Genomic DNA, 17,903 nt, shown 5'->3' with positions numbered 1-17,903 from the left:
ATGGAAATTGGAACCCCAGCCATCCAAGATAGACCCTCTAAAATTTTGCTAAAACAGATTGTCCAGAAGCCTAGGTTCAATGATGAACTTGACAGAAACCAGGGCTCTTTCAAACTATAAAGAAGCTTTTATAACTTTCTGAAAGAAACTTGTTTATAAATATAGCACTCAAAGGTTACACTACAATACACTTGTACTAGGATACAACACATCACTTGATTGTGATTAACACAAATTAACTAAATCAATTAGGCCTTCAACCCGTCAATTTGTTTGCTCTTCATTTTTTTTTTTTTTTTTTTATAAATACCTTCATCCTGTCACTTTGTCAGCTAAAAAGATCCCTCTGCCATTCTGCTCCATCTTGAACCATATCTTCCAGTAAAAGCACAGCAATTTTCTGACTGCTTCCACACATGTTCTTTTAAATTGTCCTTTCCTTACCTTCAACCTAAATCATAGGATTGTGATCAGTATCTCATTAAGTTTTGTTCATTTCAGTAGCATTTCGTATTTTTTAGTTATTTTTTATCCACTGTACTTTATCTAAACTAATATTTCAATGAGCTATAAGAAATTGCAAGTCTTGTTGAGTGATTTTTTTTTATTTTTTATTTGTAAGTCTTGTAGAATTATTTCATTTATGTCAAACTCAGCATCATAACAAGAAAAGGTCTTCTTAGATATGCACCTACTGCTGGATGGAGACTCAGTAGGTGACTGCAGGCTTCTTGTCACTGTCTGCCCTCACAAGTCATCTGCAGTGACCCCATGTTTCTTTTGAATAAAGGAAAATTTCTAATTTATATATATATATATATATATATATATATATATAAAGAGCATAGTGACAGGGCTCACTCAACCAAGTATCACAGTGGGGTATGCAAGATAACACAATAGCATTTAAATTCTAAAAGGGGAATAGAATTTTAAAGCAGAGTGCTGAAGCCAAAAACTGTGCAATTTCCCGTTTAAAATTTACTGCAATCCAGATAGCCCAATTAACATTATAAATGATCATCATCATTACAGAATTATGGCAATCATAATTCCAATATTTCTCATGAAATTAATTTTCAGCCATGTTAATATATTAAGAAATAACACTTGAGAACCTTGTCAACTAAACATTCCCAGTGAAGTTGCTAAAAATTGTAATGATATTAATTATTATGGTGAGTTTTAGAAAAGAAAGGAGTTCCTCTAAAGTATATTAAGCCTATTAAGGATATGCATGAGTTGGAACTAATATGAGAAGATGCAGAGGAATCACAAGTATGTTACGTATCACTATAAGTTTGCACGAAGTTCATGTCTCTTTGCACTGATTACAGATGAGCTCACTAGACCGATTCAAAATGAAGTCCCTTGGGGCGTGTGTGTATATATATATTGTAAATGATACAATTTTAGTGGATGAAATTAAACATGGAGTTAATGTTAAGTTAGAAGGGATGTTTTAGAATCTAATTGCTTTTGGCGAAGTAGGACTAAAACAAAGTACATGAAATGTAAGTTTAGTAAAAGAAGAAACAAAGATGAAGAGGTTGTAAAACTCGATGTTTAAGTAATTTCAAAATCTTGAATCAATAATTCATAAGATTGGAGAGATTGAATCAGATGTGAATAATAAGATTGAGAGGGTGCATAAGTGAAGAAGCACATCATGAGTCTTGTGTGATCGTAGAATATCTATTAAGTTAAAGGGAACATTTATAAGATTGCTATAATACCAGCCATGCTCTATAGTACTAAAAGTCAGGCTATTGAAAAGCAACATGTTCATAAAATGGGTATAATGAAATGAGAATGTTAAAATGGATAATTGAAAATACAAGAAAAGATGAGATTCAAAATTCAACTTTATCAAATTCAACATTGTCTAACAGATTAAACTTTCGAGACAAGTGGTAATCTATTTTATATAACAACAACAAAACAGGAACCTTATATGTGAGAGAATGAGGTTATTCCATGTGGCATATTCTTTGATAATTCTTTCATTTAGCCTTCCACCTCATCTTTTAATTAACACCATGTATCAATCTTCTTTGAAAGGAAAATAGGTACTATTCATTTAACATTCCACCTAAGCAAAGGTTTTAATGAATTGATTCATTTAACCCTCCACCTAAGCAAGGTTTTAATGAATTGATTCATTTAACATTCCATCTAAGCAAAGGTTTTATTGGATTTTCTAATTTTCATTATTTATTTATATTTCAATAATACATAATTTCATCTCCTTCAATCTGTTCTAAAACAAGATAGTGTGTAGGGTGAAGTTAAGTCGATATATTCTCAATCAAATTTATTCTCTCATCCCCATAGAACACAACTTTAACACAAACCAAGGTCTCTTTCAACCCTTTCAAAGGGAGTCCCAATCAATAAAATTTGCAGCCTGCACCCTAAGAAAAGGCACTTGAAGACATGGAAGCCATATTTATATCTTTCTGTAGAGTTTGGGAGAGGGGCTTAGTAGGCAACCTTACTCCCAAATTTCTACATACAGATTCCAAGACTTGAATTCGTGACTCATCAGTTGGGCAGAAGGTACTTACCATTGTGCCAAGTTCCAACAGTATTCAAGACCAATTCTTTTTGAACATTAAAGATGCTTGCACAATAAATTTATTTAGAACCAACCATAGAATATTTCACATACGTATATATACTTACATATGAACATGTCCCATAAATTTATAAAATAAAAAAAAATACATATGTACATGTGGTGTGAGTGAGACAGCTAACATTCCCCAGCACTTGAAGGTGTTAGCAATGTACCCAAATTAATTGGATAAAAATAGTCTTATTAAACATCAGGTTACTCCTTTTAATTGAGGGTACTCATATTGCATCACAAATTTTCCTGTCTTTTCTAGAGTTACAGCAGCCTCTTTCACTTCGCAAATGAATCATACTAAAATTTGTTGCTAAGTGCTAACCATGGGTTTGACCCTAGCCCACTCTGCAAGAATTGCCCCCATGATCATCATCGCTCCTTTGTGTTTGCTGAAAATCATACCTACTTAACTTCTCAAAACTCAAAAGGTTTCACTTCAAAACTATTTTATAATGCTCTTTCACAAACATCCTCAAAATCCTGGAATTGGAGTATGAACAAGTAACATGTAGAAATCCTTGCATTCAAGGACAGCTATTATTCAGACAATAAAACTAATGGCATTATGATAATGAATTAAAGAAACTGTTTTGCTTCTTTGATGATTAATTCCTACTTAAGTAAGCAAACCCCAATTAAAAAGAAGAATAAAATAATAAATGAAGTACAAGCTATTCAAACTTCAAGCTCAAGTGATTGTGAAAGGAGAAACATACCATTAAAGTGGAGTTGTGCATGGGAAATGAACTCTCGCTATTAGCATTCTAAAGCATATGTAGGGACCTACAAAAAAATAAAATAAAATAAAATACAACATAAAAACCAAAATACACCAAGAAATTCCACATCAACATCTTGTTTGCTACAATTTCGGTCTCCGTACATTTGTTACAATTTCAATTTCGTCCCTATTCATTTAATTTTATTAGTTTCGTCCATCAACTTTCAAAATCAAGGTACCTAATTGGGTCAACTTTTTTGATAATTTGATAGTTTGGGGAGGGGAAACTTGAACCCTAGATGTCTTCACTAGAAACACCAAGAGGTGCATACTAGTTGAGCTACAAGAGCCACAAGGCTCTTGGCTATTGATTATGTCAACTTTGCCCCTCAACTTTCAGAATCAAGTCAATTTTGTTCCTCAACTGTCAAAATCAAGTCAGTATTATCCTTTTAAGTTGGCTTGATTAAGGACAAAAATGACTTGATCTTGAAACTTGAGTGACAAAATTGCCACAAAATTGGCCTAATGAAATTTATTAGGATGAAATTGAAAATTACCCCTATTCTTATACGAGCAAATGTGTAGTTTGACCATCAATCTACGATAAGCAATGTCACAGAGCAAAGTTAACCGTTTCAAAACACAAGTGACTGCATTGGCATGCCTACGCAACTAGATTGATTACAAAGTTTTGGATATGTGTGGTGAGTAAACATAAGAATTTTCTTGGTACCTTCAGCTGATTTAGGCTCATGTTTGTACCAATTGATAACCTATTAACATTGACTGAAAACTAGGAAAATGAATTGACTCAAACAAAGAAAGCAAGAAGAACCATTTCAACTCAAGGAAGGAGCCTTCCTCCCCCTTGAAAGTTCAATTGGTTCTGTTCTCTCCAAATAGTCCACATGATACACAACAGAATTGCCCCCCAAATAACTGCTATCCAATGCCAACCAATATCCCTATTCCAACAAGCTAGCGATTCCACCACTTGCTTAGGCATCACAATTTCACACGAGATACCAAACAAGCTAAACACAAATGTCCACAAACTATATGGCATAAGAACAGTGAAGAAGCAAGTGATCCACCAATTCCCAACTAATCGTACACATGCAACGCCAGTTAATGACAGATATATTCCTCTTCCTCAGATTATCCAATGTAAGAATATTTCCCTTGGTGGCTGTCCAAGTGAAAAAAGCTACTTTAGAAGGAGCTTTCACCTTCCAAATCTCCAAGGTAAAGAATGACTTCCTCCAGGCGTTAAAACTCATAACATTTGTGTGGACAACAGCTTTAAGGAAAATCCTCGTAGTTGATAATCTTATCAGATATGGGATGATACTGCTGGCTGGGTGTACTATGCACAAAAGTAATGGTGAGAACACATATCACTTCACTTGCTGGGGAGCTATGAGCAAAATATTTGCATTTGAATCTAATTGGGTGATGCCAAAGTTGGTTGGGGAGCTACAACAATGTTGAAAAGGAAGCCAAAGTCTTTGAAAACTAGATTATACAATGTTGTTCCATTGTCTCATTTGGAAGTTACGGAAGTAACAAAGTAGAAGGATGTTTGAGTGGGAAGAGGTGTGCGCTGAGAAAGATAAAATCGCTGTTTATTGGCATTTTGTTTTACTGGTGTCATAATTTGAAAGTAGACCTTGCATTGTTGATGCAGCCATGGAAGATTAATTTGTTACTACTTTGCAAATTTGTATTTCAAGACTTATTATATAGGGCCCATGTGTGAAGTCCAATTGAAGTAAAAGTCATGTGGTTTTAACAGTCTGGTTATGTGTGTCTTAGGAACACAGTTTATTATTTGGGTTTTTATTTAATATGTTATGGTCAATTGGGTATTCAGGGGAAATTCTATAATTTCTGCAATTCCTGCATATTAAAAATATTTTGGTATTTTAGGATTGAGAAGTTGCAAAGGATTTTCTTTGGAGAGGTCTGTAGGATGAGCATAAAGTTCATTTAGGATGGGATAAGGTGTATTTTCCTGGTTTGGGGATCAGGAAAATCACTACCTTTAATAAAGCTCTTCTGGGTAAGTGGTTGTGGTGTTATGCAGTTGAGGAGACACAGTTATGGGGTGTGTGATCAGCTTGAAATTTGGGAAGGAATTTTTTTTTTTTTTTTTTTTTTTGGGGGGGGGTGGGGGTGGTTACTCTAAGTTTTGTAGGGGTTTACATGGGTGTGGTGTATTCCGGGTTATATGGATGGGTTGGGAGAGTTTTAGTAAGTTTATCTACTTTGAGATTGGGTTGCAAAGTAGGGTCTGGTTTTGGTATGACTGTCAGTGTGGGGATGAGCTGTTGAAAGTAAATTTCCCGATTTTATTTGAGATTGCTACTTATAGGAAGGCATTTGTGGCAAATATGTTGGTGAGTCATACTGTGGAGGAAGAGTGGAGTTGGATCTACGGTTTCAACGTGGTTTTAATGATTGGGAGATGGAGTTGGTGGGGGCCTTTTTTCATACCTTGGAGTCACAGAATCCTGCTATTGAGGACGGAGATAGGATGAGGTGGTGTTTGGGGTCAAAGGGGGATTTTGACATGTAGTCTTTTTATGTTGCTTTGAGGGGATCTAACTCTATTACTTTTCCTTGGAAAAGCATTTGGTGTATAAAGGCTCCACGTCAAGTGTCTTTTTTCATTTGGACAGTTGCATGAGGGAAGATTCTCACAGGTGATTATTTGAGGAGACGGGGTTTTGCTTTTGTGGATTGGTGTTGCCTCTATCAATGTAATGGGGAGAGTGTTGATCACCTCCTGTTGCATTGTGGGGAGGTTTCTCGGTTATGGAGTTCTACCTTTAGATCATTTGGTGTTACTTGTGTTTTACTCAAGAAGGTTATTGATTTATTGGAAAGTTGGAGAAACTGGTTGGGAAAGCACTCTTCGAATATTTGGAATTTGGTACCTCATTGTGTGGTGTGGATTATTTGGAGGGGGCGAAATAATCGCATTTTTGAAGATTTGGTGCTTACCAAGGATAAGCTCCTAGCTTTATTTGCAAGAACCTAGTTTGATTGGTCTCATGCGTGGGGATTTATCTCTAAGGAATCCATTCTGCTGTTTTTAAATTCCCTTCTTGTTCATAATTTTTTGTTTTCTTTATATTGTACATATTTTATCTGCCTACTTAATTTTTTTTAATGAAGTAGTTTTTTCTTAATACAATTTCTGTTATCTATCCCCCCCCCCCCCTTTTCCAAAAAAAAAAAAAAAAAAAAAAAAAAAAACCCTCAATAATCCTAAGTATCTTGGGTTTTATCATCTTAGAGTGCAAGTTACTCCCTGTGTACTTGGGTGTCTTTTTTTTCTATATCATTAAATCTTTATTACTAATAAAAAAAAATAAAAAAAATAAAAAATCATCTTCAAGTGCAAGTTAGTTTTTTATAAGGTTTCTTTTTAGTCTTCTAATCAAACTAGGAGTTCCTGATACTGCTAGAAAAAGAAAGGCCTCATATATATTTGTGCTCAATGTATTCAAGAAAAGATGAAGCCGATTACTAATAATACCAAGTGTTTTAAGCATTGAGGCATGTTGGCTTTTGTGTGTTCTCTCTTTCTTTATTTTTTGATAAGTAAGAATTGTAGTATTAAAAAAGACTTCTTCATGGAAAAAGGCACAGAGAAGCCAAAAGAAATATAAAATAATTTTAAAAAAAGAAATAATTAGGTACAAAAAGATAGAGATTCTATAAACATAGGAATGATGTAAACCACTAAGCACGAGACCGATCAAATAAAGTTCCTATGAATGAGGTAAAAAGATGATCCCCCGTGCTCTCCGAGCCATCATTATGCTCCCTCCAAATAGTCCACATCAAACACAAGGAAACTAGATTCCAAAATATTCAACGAATGTTTTCCCATCCAGTTCCTCCACCCAAACAATAATTTGATCACTTTCTCTGGAAAAACCCCAAAAGATCCCAAAAGATGCAAAGCTCCACAACTAATGAGCCCCCTTCCAATTAAGAAAGAGGTGATCCACTGCCTCCCCACTACATCGGTACATGCAACACCAATCCACTATAATATAGCCTCTTCTCCGAAGATTATCACAAGTGAGAATTTTCCCCTACTGCCAAGTGCCAACCAAAGAAAAAAAGAAACTCTCTAAGGGTCCTTCACACCCAAATACTTTAGAAAAAGTGACAGAAGTTGAGCCCCTCAAGGCATTATAATACGAACGAATATCAACCTCCCCATTCTTCTTCAACCTCCATTGCACCCAATCTTCATCCTCTCTTATGGGAAATATTAGATTCCAAAAGATGGAAAAATACAGCTACTAAATCTATTTCGAAAACCTCATATCCCAACTCCTCTCCCCTTCACCCAGTCTCACCAACAAAAAGTCCATCAAAGCCTCCCCAATCAGTAGAAATTGCAAACAAGACCAGGAAAGCCACTCTAAGAGGTTGTTCCCCTCACCAACAATCATGTAAAAAACAAACCCAACTCCCCACTTCAACCTCTTTTTTTTTTTTATAGGTAATCAAAGAAATATTATTAATGAAAATAGAAAGTAAAAATACAAATTGTTCATGATGATGAACAACAAGAAATGGATAAATCAAACAACAAAGAAGAGGGAAATCAGGAAACTAATCTAAGAGAAAATATAAACTCAGAGAGAGAAGAATGATCAGTAAAACTAAAACCCCAACAATGAGACCACTCAAACAGACTATGCTAGCATCCAACCTCAAACCAGATATGCTAACCAAACTGCTCTCAATCCATTCAAATAAGTCCTCCAAAGACCACAACCATGAGAACCCCTCCCTAACTTCGAATCCCCCCCCCCTTTCTCTCTTTCACCATTCCTCTCCAAACTTTGAGGCTTCCACACACCCCATAAACGCATTGTCTCAACCCCAAACCGCCACAGCCACTTTCCCAATAGGTCTTTTTTAAAGGTAGCAAGCTTCCGGACCCCTAACCCTTCATTAGCAATAGGAGCACACACTTTATTCCCCTACCAAATGATGTTTAAACTCATCCCCCATACCACCACATAAAAAATCCCGCTGCAACTTTTCAATCCTAATAGGCACACTTTTAGGAAGAGAAAACAAAGATAAATCATAAGTAGTAAGGCACAAAAGAGTACTCTTCAATAAAGTCAAGTGACCACTTTTAGAAAGATAGGATTTTCCTCCACCCCGCTAACCAAATCTCAAACTTCTCCAAGGTAGGATTCCAAATAGCCGTCAACATGTAGGACGCCCCAAGAGCCAAATCAAGATAGGTCATAGGCAAGCATCCTACCTTACAACCAAAAAAAATTCGCCAAGACATTGATATTCTCAACCTCCCCTACAGGAACCACTTCACTTTTGTGCACATTAACCCTGTCACTTTTTTGTGTTCTTTTCTCTCTTTATCTTCTCTTCTTTCTTTTGGTACTGTTCATTGGTATTGTTCACAGTTCAAATATCATAAAATTCTCTTCTTATTTATTTATTTATTTTTATTTCTCTTACAACCCCAAATCAAGCAATTTTTTTACCCATCAAAACCCTAAAACCTAACATACTTTCTTCTACCAAAAAGCCATCAAATAACTCATCAAACCATCTTTTAATTCATAATACAACCCTATTACCCTTGTACAAGCACACATGTACAAAGTGGGGAATTTTTCCATAAATTGTATTTTTTTTTGGATTCATGGCATATGTAAGTGGTCATGAATTGATAGTTGAGCCTATAGCAAGTATACTACAATTGTCCCAATGATCCCTTTGTAATATTATCTCTATCAATATACATATTTACATATCTTCAAAAATTAAAATAAAAAATAAAAAACTGAAGGAAAAATTCTAAAATTCAATTGGAGATCAGGTAGCATCATTCAAGTTACAAGTAACTATATTTCTTTTTCTTTTTTGATAAGTAAAATACAAGGTTACAAGAACTATATTTCAAACTAATAATATAAATCTACTAATCATATTTTCTATTTAAAACCAAATTTGATTACTAGGTCCACAAACTTAATGATTGTTAAAATAAATAAATAAATAATTTGCAGCATATAAATAAAAATAGTCATAATGGATCTCCACAAATACTAAACAAGCAATCATCTCTCTGATCACATAAAAAAATTGATCACATGCAAAAAACAACAAATCCAATTTTGTTCCCAAAGAATTCAAGGTGCAAAACTGCATTAAATGGAGGTGGAAAATTCTGCTAAATTGGACCTATACCTCAAGCATATTTTCATCAAGAAAACGAGATGTTGCACAATTCATGGCATAAGAACTATCATGTTGAAGGATCCTAAGCTTCCCTTCCTGCATTTAACAGCAAAATTTATAATTAAAAAAAAATAAATAAATAAGGCTGGTGATATCCAAAAAACAAAAATGTAAGTACAAAATCCTGTTTACCTTAGTCCCATAGACAAGGCCTCCTCCAACTGATGGATGAAAGCAGGCTACATTGACCTCATCCTCAGCACTAGGAAGAACTCTCACAAGTTCCATATCAGAAACTCTGTAAACCTGAGTAACAATAAAAACTTTTTAAATTTTTATTTTTGATTGAAAAGTTATAGTGCTATACATGCACATGAGTCTTGAACTCACAACCTCACCCTCCATCCCATTATTATGGGAAAATGAAGTGCCAGTTGAGCTATAGCTCATAGGCAAATAAAAACTCTAGGATCATAGAGGGATAACTGTGCTTTCATGTATTTTTATACACAGGTAATATTCTCGGGGAAAGAAGTTCTACACACATATCCAAGATTACAAAAAAGATAGACATGAGGTCATACCTCCAGAATTGTGTAAATGGGTACTGTTGTCTCTCCATCAATGACAACACTCTTAAGAAGTGAACTATGGCGACGACCATAGGCTAGTAACAAGTGCTCTGACGTGGGTGAGAACTGAGGAATGAAATAATATACATGTTTAATAAGCAAAGCTTCCGGTTAATAAATACATACAATGTATCTTTTAAGTATATAAAATATTTAATTATTCTTTGACTACATCATTTCAAGTTATATCATTGCCCTTAGATGCAAGACTGCAAGTAGCAAACAAATGTAAAGCCTGCAGGCTTACATTACTCACTTTTCAGCCAAAAAAAAAAAATCTTCACATGAAACAGCACATGCATAAGAAGTTACAAAAAACATCAGCAATATATAATACCTCTGTTTATTCATTTTTTTTCCCTTTTTTTGATAAATAAATAAGAATTTTACAGAAAGAGACTACTTCATTTATTAGAAGTGACTGGTTGAATTTTTCCAAATTCCTTCAATATGAGGTGGTGATGGTACCAGAGTGAGTGAAGTTTTGGGAGGATGTGTGGTGTAGGGGTTGTTCTCTTAAGGAGGCTTTTCCAGAATTTTACCTTATTAATAGGACAAGGGGCTCTTCAGTTTTGGATGTTATGCGTTTCTCTGATGGAAAATAACAGAACCAAGCAAGTATTTGCCAAAATAATAATAATAATTCAATGTTGATATAACTAAGAGTATAAATTGATACCCATTTCATGATACACAACTACTTTTGCAAAGTAAGGAAAGCGTATTTCTTACCGTTGGCTTTATCAAACTCGCATAAATGGACAACGCTTTTTAGTAAAAAATGAGTTTCTTTTGTGTATTCTTTTACAATACAACTTTTGAGTGGGAGTGGCCATTAAGACGAACTTAATTGCTAGAAAATGTGTGATAGATGAGACTAAAGGTGAACTTTAGTACACTTTCAGCAAAAAGTTTTTAGCATAAAGCTAAATAAGTTGTTCCCAAACAAATACATAAAACAGTTTTAGTAGATGAGACTAAACATGAAATTGATGTTAAGTTGGAAAGCTAGAAGTATGCTTTAGAATCTAAAGGTTCTAGGTTAAGTAGGTCTACAACAAAATATATGGAAATAAGTTTAGTACAAGGCAAAACAGATGTACAGGCTTGTAAAACTTGATGGTTAAAAAATGAAAAAGAGTAAGTGCTTTCGAAATCTTGGACCCATAATTTATAATGATGGGGAGATCGAAGGATGTAAATTATAGGATAAGAACATAGTGGATGAACTGGAAAAGTGCATTACTTGCAGAATACTCAATACCTATCACTTTGTAGCATGGATGGGGATAAAGCTCCAGGGCCAGATGGTTCATTATTACTATTTTGGTCTATGGTCAGTAGTGATGCTATGCGTTTCTTCTTTTTGATTAGTACGTTTCTACTTCTTTTTCTTTCTTTTTTTCTTTTGATAAGTGATGTTGTGCAATTCTTCTTTAAATTTCATGACAATTGCCTTTTTGGCAAAAGCTTGAACACCACATTTGTGGCTTTAATTCCTAAAAAGGCATGCGCAATTGAAGCGACAAATTTTAGGCCAATTGGCCTGGTGGGTAGTGTTTATAAAACACTGGCTAAGACCTTAGTCAATCATTTTAAGGGATGTTAGGCCAATTATCATAGTACGGGATACGTAGAATGCCTTTATTCAAGGGAAACAGATTCTTGATTCGGTCCTTATAGCCAATGAGTGTTTGGATAGTTGCCTGAAATCTGGCAAATTGAGAGTGTTGTGTAAGTTGGATGTGGCTAAGGCATATGATCATGTCAACTGGATTTTCTATTGTACTTGCTTCAACAATTTGGTTTTGGGGAAAGATGGAAAAAGAGAATAGAATTTTGTATTTCAGCTGTCAAGTTTTTATCTTGGTAAATGACACTCCAACTAGTTTCTTTGAGATTAGCAGGGATGTGTCAAGAAGACCCTCTTTCTCCATAGTTTTTTTTTTCTTGGCTAAACCTCTTTCTCCATTGTTGTTTGTGATTGTTACGGAAGCTTTAAGTAGTATGATCACTAGAGCAGTTTCAGAGGGTTATCTAAGTGGTTTTTCTATTGATAGTTTTTGAGGGGAATCAATGGTTATTTCTCGTCTCCTTTTTGCAGATGATACTCTGCTCCTTTCTTTTGAGGAAAATTCTACACGCATTCATTATCTTCACTGTATCCTTGTGTGCTTTGAGGCAGTTTTGGGCTTGAGAATTAATTGGACAAATTTGAAATTCTGCCACTAGGAGAGGTTTCGACCATTGAGCATTTGGCAAGCGATTTGGGCTGTCAAATCTCATCCCTTCCAATGAAGTATTTAGGATTACCATTAGGAGCTTCTTTTAAGGCTTAAGTATTTGGGACTATTATTAAGCGTATGCAAAGGAGATTAGTTGATTGGAAGAAAATGTATTTGTCAAAGGGGGTCGTCTTACACTAATTAAGATTACGTTCTCTAGTCTCCCCACTTATTTCTTATCTCTTTCCCATTATCAATAGGCATAGCAAGTAGATTGGAGAAAATTCATAGGGATTTTTTTTTAGGTGGTATGGTAGATGATTTTAAGTTTCATCTAGTCAATTGGAATATTTATTGCACTCCTGTTTACAATGGGGGATTGGGAAATAAGAAGTTGTTGACCTTTTAATCAAGATTTGTTGGGTAAGTGGTTGTGGTATGGGTTTGAAGAAAGGGCGCTTTGGAGACAGGTCATTGAATTGAGGTATGATCCTGGAGGAGAGTTTGGGGTTTGGGATTGTCTAGGGGAGCAAATGGGGTGGGTTTGTGGAAGTATATTAGATGTGGCTGGGATAGGTTCAAATGCTTCATTCCTTTTGATATTGATAGCTGGATTCTAGCATGATTTGTGCCAAGGTGAGACTCCCATAAAGGAGAGGTATCTTGCGTTATTCCTTATCGCGCGAAATAGCAAGCTCTAGATACCCACATTAGGGGGGGGAAAAAAACAAAACCCAACAAACAAACAAAAACAAGAAAGCAACTAACCTGAATTGATGTTAAACAATGGGCAGCGCGTATTGCCCGTGATGCGAGCACCAAACCAAATCTAGATAATAAAAAAATATACATAGAAGATCAGGAAGAAGTAAGAGAAAAATATAAATCAAAATTTGGAAAAGATATGACCAAATTCAAAAGTTTAAGCTTTACGTTGCCTCCTCAAGGGAATATATCCTAAGCTCGTAGAGAACTTGATGAGCTGAAATTGGGTGTCGTGTTGGAGATGTTGCAGCCCCTGCCATGTCATGGTGGACCTGGCTTTGCAACCCAGGATCAGCTTCTAGATGAGGCAGCACACATGCAACACATGCCGCTAAAAATCTCCCGCAAGGTGAAAAATGAGCACCCATTTCACTGCAAATGAGTCCTTACATGTAAACATCCATCAAAATCTGATTTATGATATCATGCAGTCTAATATATTAACATATTAAAAAGAAATGGGGAGCAATAATCAATAAATAAATAAAAATGAATAGAGTCAAAATAATACCAATATCACTATTTTCTAAGTAAATGTTGCTCAGCAAAGAACTATAGTTAGATAAGTAGAAGTAACAATAGTACTTCTTCCCATGATAGGTTTTTTAAGGTTAACTGACCAAGTAATAGATAAAAAAGCAATTTAAAAAAGGTTGACATAGCAAGAGAAAACTATTATTTAAAATTATAAAAAGGTTATACCTACAAAGCACAGCATGTGGTATCGTTAATCGACACTTTTCTGCATCAAGAAAGGCACATGGATCTTTTACATCATGAGGCCATATTCTTAACTTCACAGTGCAAGGTAACTCTGCAGCAGCAGCAGCTGCAAGTGAGGTTGCAAGTTCAGATTGGATTCTGGTAACAGCAAGTTGAGGATCGCCTTCATCACGTGGAATGTGATTGAGGATAGCACCTTCAGCAGATCCAGTCGTGGGCACCATGCGGGAACGTGAAGAACGCTGCCGTGCGCTAGATCTTCCAGTGACCCTAGATTGGTTAGCACCAGTTGGCATAACTGAGGAAGCCACAGGATTTTCCATTTCACTAAATGCTGATATATTTTCATGAGCTGAAACATTGACTGAACTCATGGTGCGCTGCCCAGCTTGACTCTGGCCAATTAACCACCCTTGCAAGAATGGTAGCTCCCAATACATTGGGTCACCAAAAGGGAAGAAACGATTATTTCTCTCTTCAGGCTGCGTTTCCATGGTCTCCATGGCATCCATAGCTGATTGAGTGATTGCATTATCCGTTTCACTCATTAAAGAATCATTTCCTGTATCTTCTGGCACAGGAGATGAGCTATTAGGATCAACAGGAGACAACAGAAGTTCATACTGCCCTGATGGAGTAGAATATGTCAAAAGCCGCACTGAAGCAGAGGGATCCACTCTTGGTTGCACGTTACTTGAGCCAACATCCCCATGAGTATTCTGCAAAGATATTCTCCCATCATCTCTAGCTAATGAGGGCCATATCAAAAAGGGGAGAGACATGAGAGGAATTTCATCTGCTAAACAAGGACGACCACTGGAATGAGAATCAGCCAAGAACACAGTGGGTGGAGGATAGCGCAAGTAACCTGGAGAAGTTGCAATTGTCATTGAGGAATCTGATGAGTCAAGGTCATTGACCTGCAAAGCAGCACAATATTAGAACCAACAAGATAGATCATGAAAGGCTAAAAGGCATGGCAATATGATACCACCAAAAATAGTCACCTCAGCAGTTAAAAGAAAAGGGGCTGCGTGGGGGTGAAAATGCACAGCCCGAAGTGACCGCCGTGTCTTCAGTACAATGACTGGTGATGATGTCTCCCCTCTCCGGTTGTAATGCCACATATAAAGCTAAGAAAAATTATAATCCAACGCATTAAAGAACAAGTCAACATAAGACATTATGTAAATATTTGAAGGTCAAAAAGTCCTCACCTTGTGACCTGAAGCCACAGCAAGAAGCTCCCCTTGGGCATGGAAGGCAATGGAAGCAATAGGACGATCTGCATGGAGGAAGGAAAGAGCTATAAAATTTATCATAAAAATAATATAATCTCAGAATGATACTTTTCTCCAAATGCTAGATAAGGAAATCCATAGAGGTAATTACAAAAATCACGTGATCCTATACACTCTGCAGTATTTGCATCCCACAAACGAACTTCATGATCCAAACTTCCACTAGCAAGTATTTCAGGATAAAATGGATGAAATCTAACCTGCAAAGTTCCACAAGCACATGAGAAAGGAAGTTGCATAGGAGAAATAGAACACTCATAGAATAAGTGCATGTGATGTTACACACATCATATCTAATAATATGCATGGATTCTCGTAATGGGCATGAAAAGAAGCTCTTTCAGGAAAGCTTTACTTCATAGGTAAATCACCATATGACACATTCCATATGGTGCACATCATAGAAACACCTGTTATGGCACTAGTTTAAATTATAATTTTCTTTTTAAAAAAGCCAAATAGATAATCAGAGCAGAAATTTAAAACTTTAGCATGTTTATTTGAAAACATTATTTACAACATATTCTATCAGCCTAAAAGATCAACAAATGTCAATAAAGCATATAAGATAAACTTACCACCCAAGGGGTCCTCCGGTGACCACTCAAAACCTTTAAGCAGCTCCCAGTTTGGCAATCAATAATCTTCACCGTATGGTCTCCACTGCAGGAACATAAACACAATGCTATTTAAAAATTGAAGCGTTCTCTAGAGAAATTTGTGACCCAACCTTGGGTATAAGCTAAAAAGATAGACAGAAAATGGAAACTCACTGAGTAGAAGCAAGTGTCCTCCCATCAGGGCTGAAGGCTGCTGCTATAGTTGACCTTGGAGGAGGCAACAGTGGACAATATTTTGCTGATAAATGCCGCAACGTTTCTGCCTCCACCCTGGAAAAATGTCAAAAGCTCAAAAAAAAGATAAACAAATATACTTATTATACCAATGAATGAATATAACAGGAGCAATAAAGAACCCAGACAGTACCATGAGACAAGCCCTTGTCTTGCATCTATTGCTGCTTCATGCCTTGACCCAACCGAATCAAGATGCAGTTTTGAACCTTCTCCCCATAATCTTTTTGACGAACTCTTCGTTCGAGGACAAACCTCCCGTCGTGCCAACAGTCGAAAGACATTGCCACCACTAGCAAAACCATAAAAGCAAAACCAACTTAGTAGAGGCAACACCAAACACATTCAAATTCATTCTACACATTCAATATTATTATCTATATAAAAACAATAAGCAAAATAAACCCTTCAATCAAACAGCAAAGCTAAATTCAGCAACATCAAAATAACAAAAATCTATACCTATTACCACATTGTTCATGAATCAAGGAGTTTTAAGCATAAATCTGAACATTACAAGTGATAATAATCAATAAAGTACTTAACGAAATATTTTGTTACCATCGCATTATCAATTTTGGCAATTTCACCAAACCTGAATTAAAAAATTAAAAATATCTAGCATCGGCAACTGAATTGAGGTTAAAGTTAATTTGGCAGAAATTGCACGAAATTATATAGAAACACTAATTATAAGGTTGAAGTACAAAAAATTGATCCGAATTTTATGAAAACCACAAAGATTGAGTCGAATGGAGAGTGAATTCTCCGAATCTGATCGAAAATTCAGATCTTCGGCTAGAGCGGAGGGGGTGTTGATGTATGGAAATCCAAATAGAGAGGAAATTGAAGAATTCATAAGAGAGAAAGCGAGGGCAAAAAAGGGAATAAGATTCACCTGTGCTTGGAATTGGAATTGGTGTGAGGAGAGCGTGGACCAGAAGTTGACGGGGCGTTAGCGTCGTCTCCGTAGACGGATGCCCTCATCTTTGTTGCGGAGGAGCTCATGATTAAAGACTTTGCGCCATATGCTTGAGAAAACGAAGCGGGGACTAGGAACTTTCCCGAGAAAGTGAGAGAGGAGGCGATGGATCAGAGTCAGAGAGGTGGGAAAGGGCTGTGTCTGTGTGGAGGGGCAGCATCGGACTTGTTAGATGAAAACGACGGAAAAATATTTGCAAAAATAATATTATTATTTTATTATTTTTAATTATTACTATATTTATTATTTAAAAGGTCATTGTCTTGAACATGGTGTGATATAGCCCTGTTATCGATTATGTAATAGCAATTCACCTTTTTTAATTTTCATCCTTATTACATAGATTACTTATTACAAAAAAACATTATTCTTTATAAATGGAAGAATAGTTATTCTTTAAATGAAAGAATATAATAAGGCTTCACATTAACATATTTTCTAAAATATAAAATTTTCTTAGGCATTATTTTTTATAAACTTTTTATACATAACAATAAAACCTATAGATAGTAATAATTATTCTTTTTTGTTTTTGCTAAGAGAAAAATAAGTAAGGGCGACTTAAGTTAGTGTTTTCCACATACTTTCAAAAAAAAAAAGTTAGTGCCTTCCACTTAGGCGTAACATAGTGACACCTTACCAGTTGGGCTTAGGAGCAAGAGATCAAGATGAGTTATAGCTGTGCATCCAACTCTATCGAAGACGCTAGTGAGCATGAGCCGACCTCAACAGTGCTAGGTGCACAACTATTCCATTACAAATATCTTCTATTCCCAATAATAAATATTATTATTCCAAATATCTTCTATTCCCAATAAT

At 35.7% G+C, this 17,903-nt stretch overlaps 1 protein-coding gene across 3 annotated transcripts; it reads right to left on the bottom strand.

Moving 5' to 3' along the window:
• Positions 1-260: 260 nt before the first annotated feature.
• LOC115994075 lies at positions 261-17,266 on the bottom strand. 3 transcript variants are annotated; one of them, XR_004093115.1, is made up of 16 exons: positions 17,001-17,266; positions 16,236-16,394; positions 16,022-16,138; positions 15,827-15,911; positions 15,340-15,448; positions 15,165-15,232; positions 14,955-15,080; positions 13,927-14,867; positions 13,393-13,596; positions 13,228-13,288; positions 10,187-10,300; positions 9,795-9,908; positions 9,612-9,698; positions 3,349-3,415; positions 692-758; positions 261-451 (listed from the first exon to the last, which is right to left on the bottom strand). XR_004093115.1 is itself a non-coding variant. In XM_031118097.1 (15 exons), exons 1-14 carry the CDS (start codon positions 17,108-17,110, stop codon positions 3,389-3,391), a joined length of 2,322 nt encoding a protein of 773 aa, XP_030973957.1. In that variant the 5' UTR covers positions 17,111-17,266; the 3' UTR covers positions 261-451; positions 3,349-3,388. The 3 variants fall into 3 exon arrangements, 2 of the variants coding, with proteins under 2 accessions (XP_030973957.1, XP_030973958.1); XM_031118097.1 differs by lacking the exon at positions 692-758; XM_031118098.1 differs by lacking the exons at positions 261-451; positions 692-758 and adding an exon at positions 2,618-3,021.
• Positions 17,267-17,903: the final 637 nt, after the last annotated feature.

Source organism: Quercus lobata, chromosome 6 (assembly GCF_001633185.2).
Source record: "Quercus lobata isolate SW786 chromosome 6, ValleyOak3.0 Primary Assembly, whole genome shotgun sequence".
Classification (NCBI taxonomy): Eukaryota; Viridiplantae; Streptophyta; class Magnoliopsida; order Fagales; family Fagaceae; genus Quercus; species Quercus lobata.
Note: the sequence above shows the minus strand (reverse complement) of the source record. Positions and strands in the feature narration are given on the sequence as shown.

Excerpts from the sequence above, each read along its gene's own strand:
- LOC115994075 (XM_031118097.1), bottom strand. The coding sequence starts at position 17,110 with ATGAGCTCCTCCGCAACAAAGATGAGGGCATCCGTCTACGGAGACGAC. Across the intron at positions 16,395-17,000 it reads AATTCCAATTCCAAGCACAG|TGGTGGCAATGTCTTTCGAC; the intron begins GTGAATCTTATT and ends TGGTTTTGCTAG. Across the intron at positions 9,699-9,794 it reads GCCTTGTCTATGGGACTAAG|GAAGGGAAGCTTAGGATCCT; the intron begins GTAAACAGGATT and ends TGTTAAATGCAG.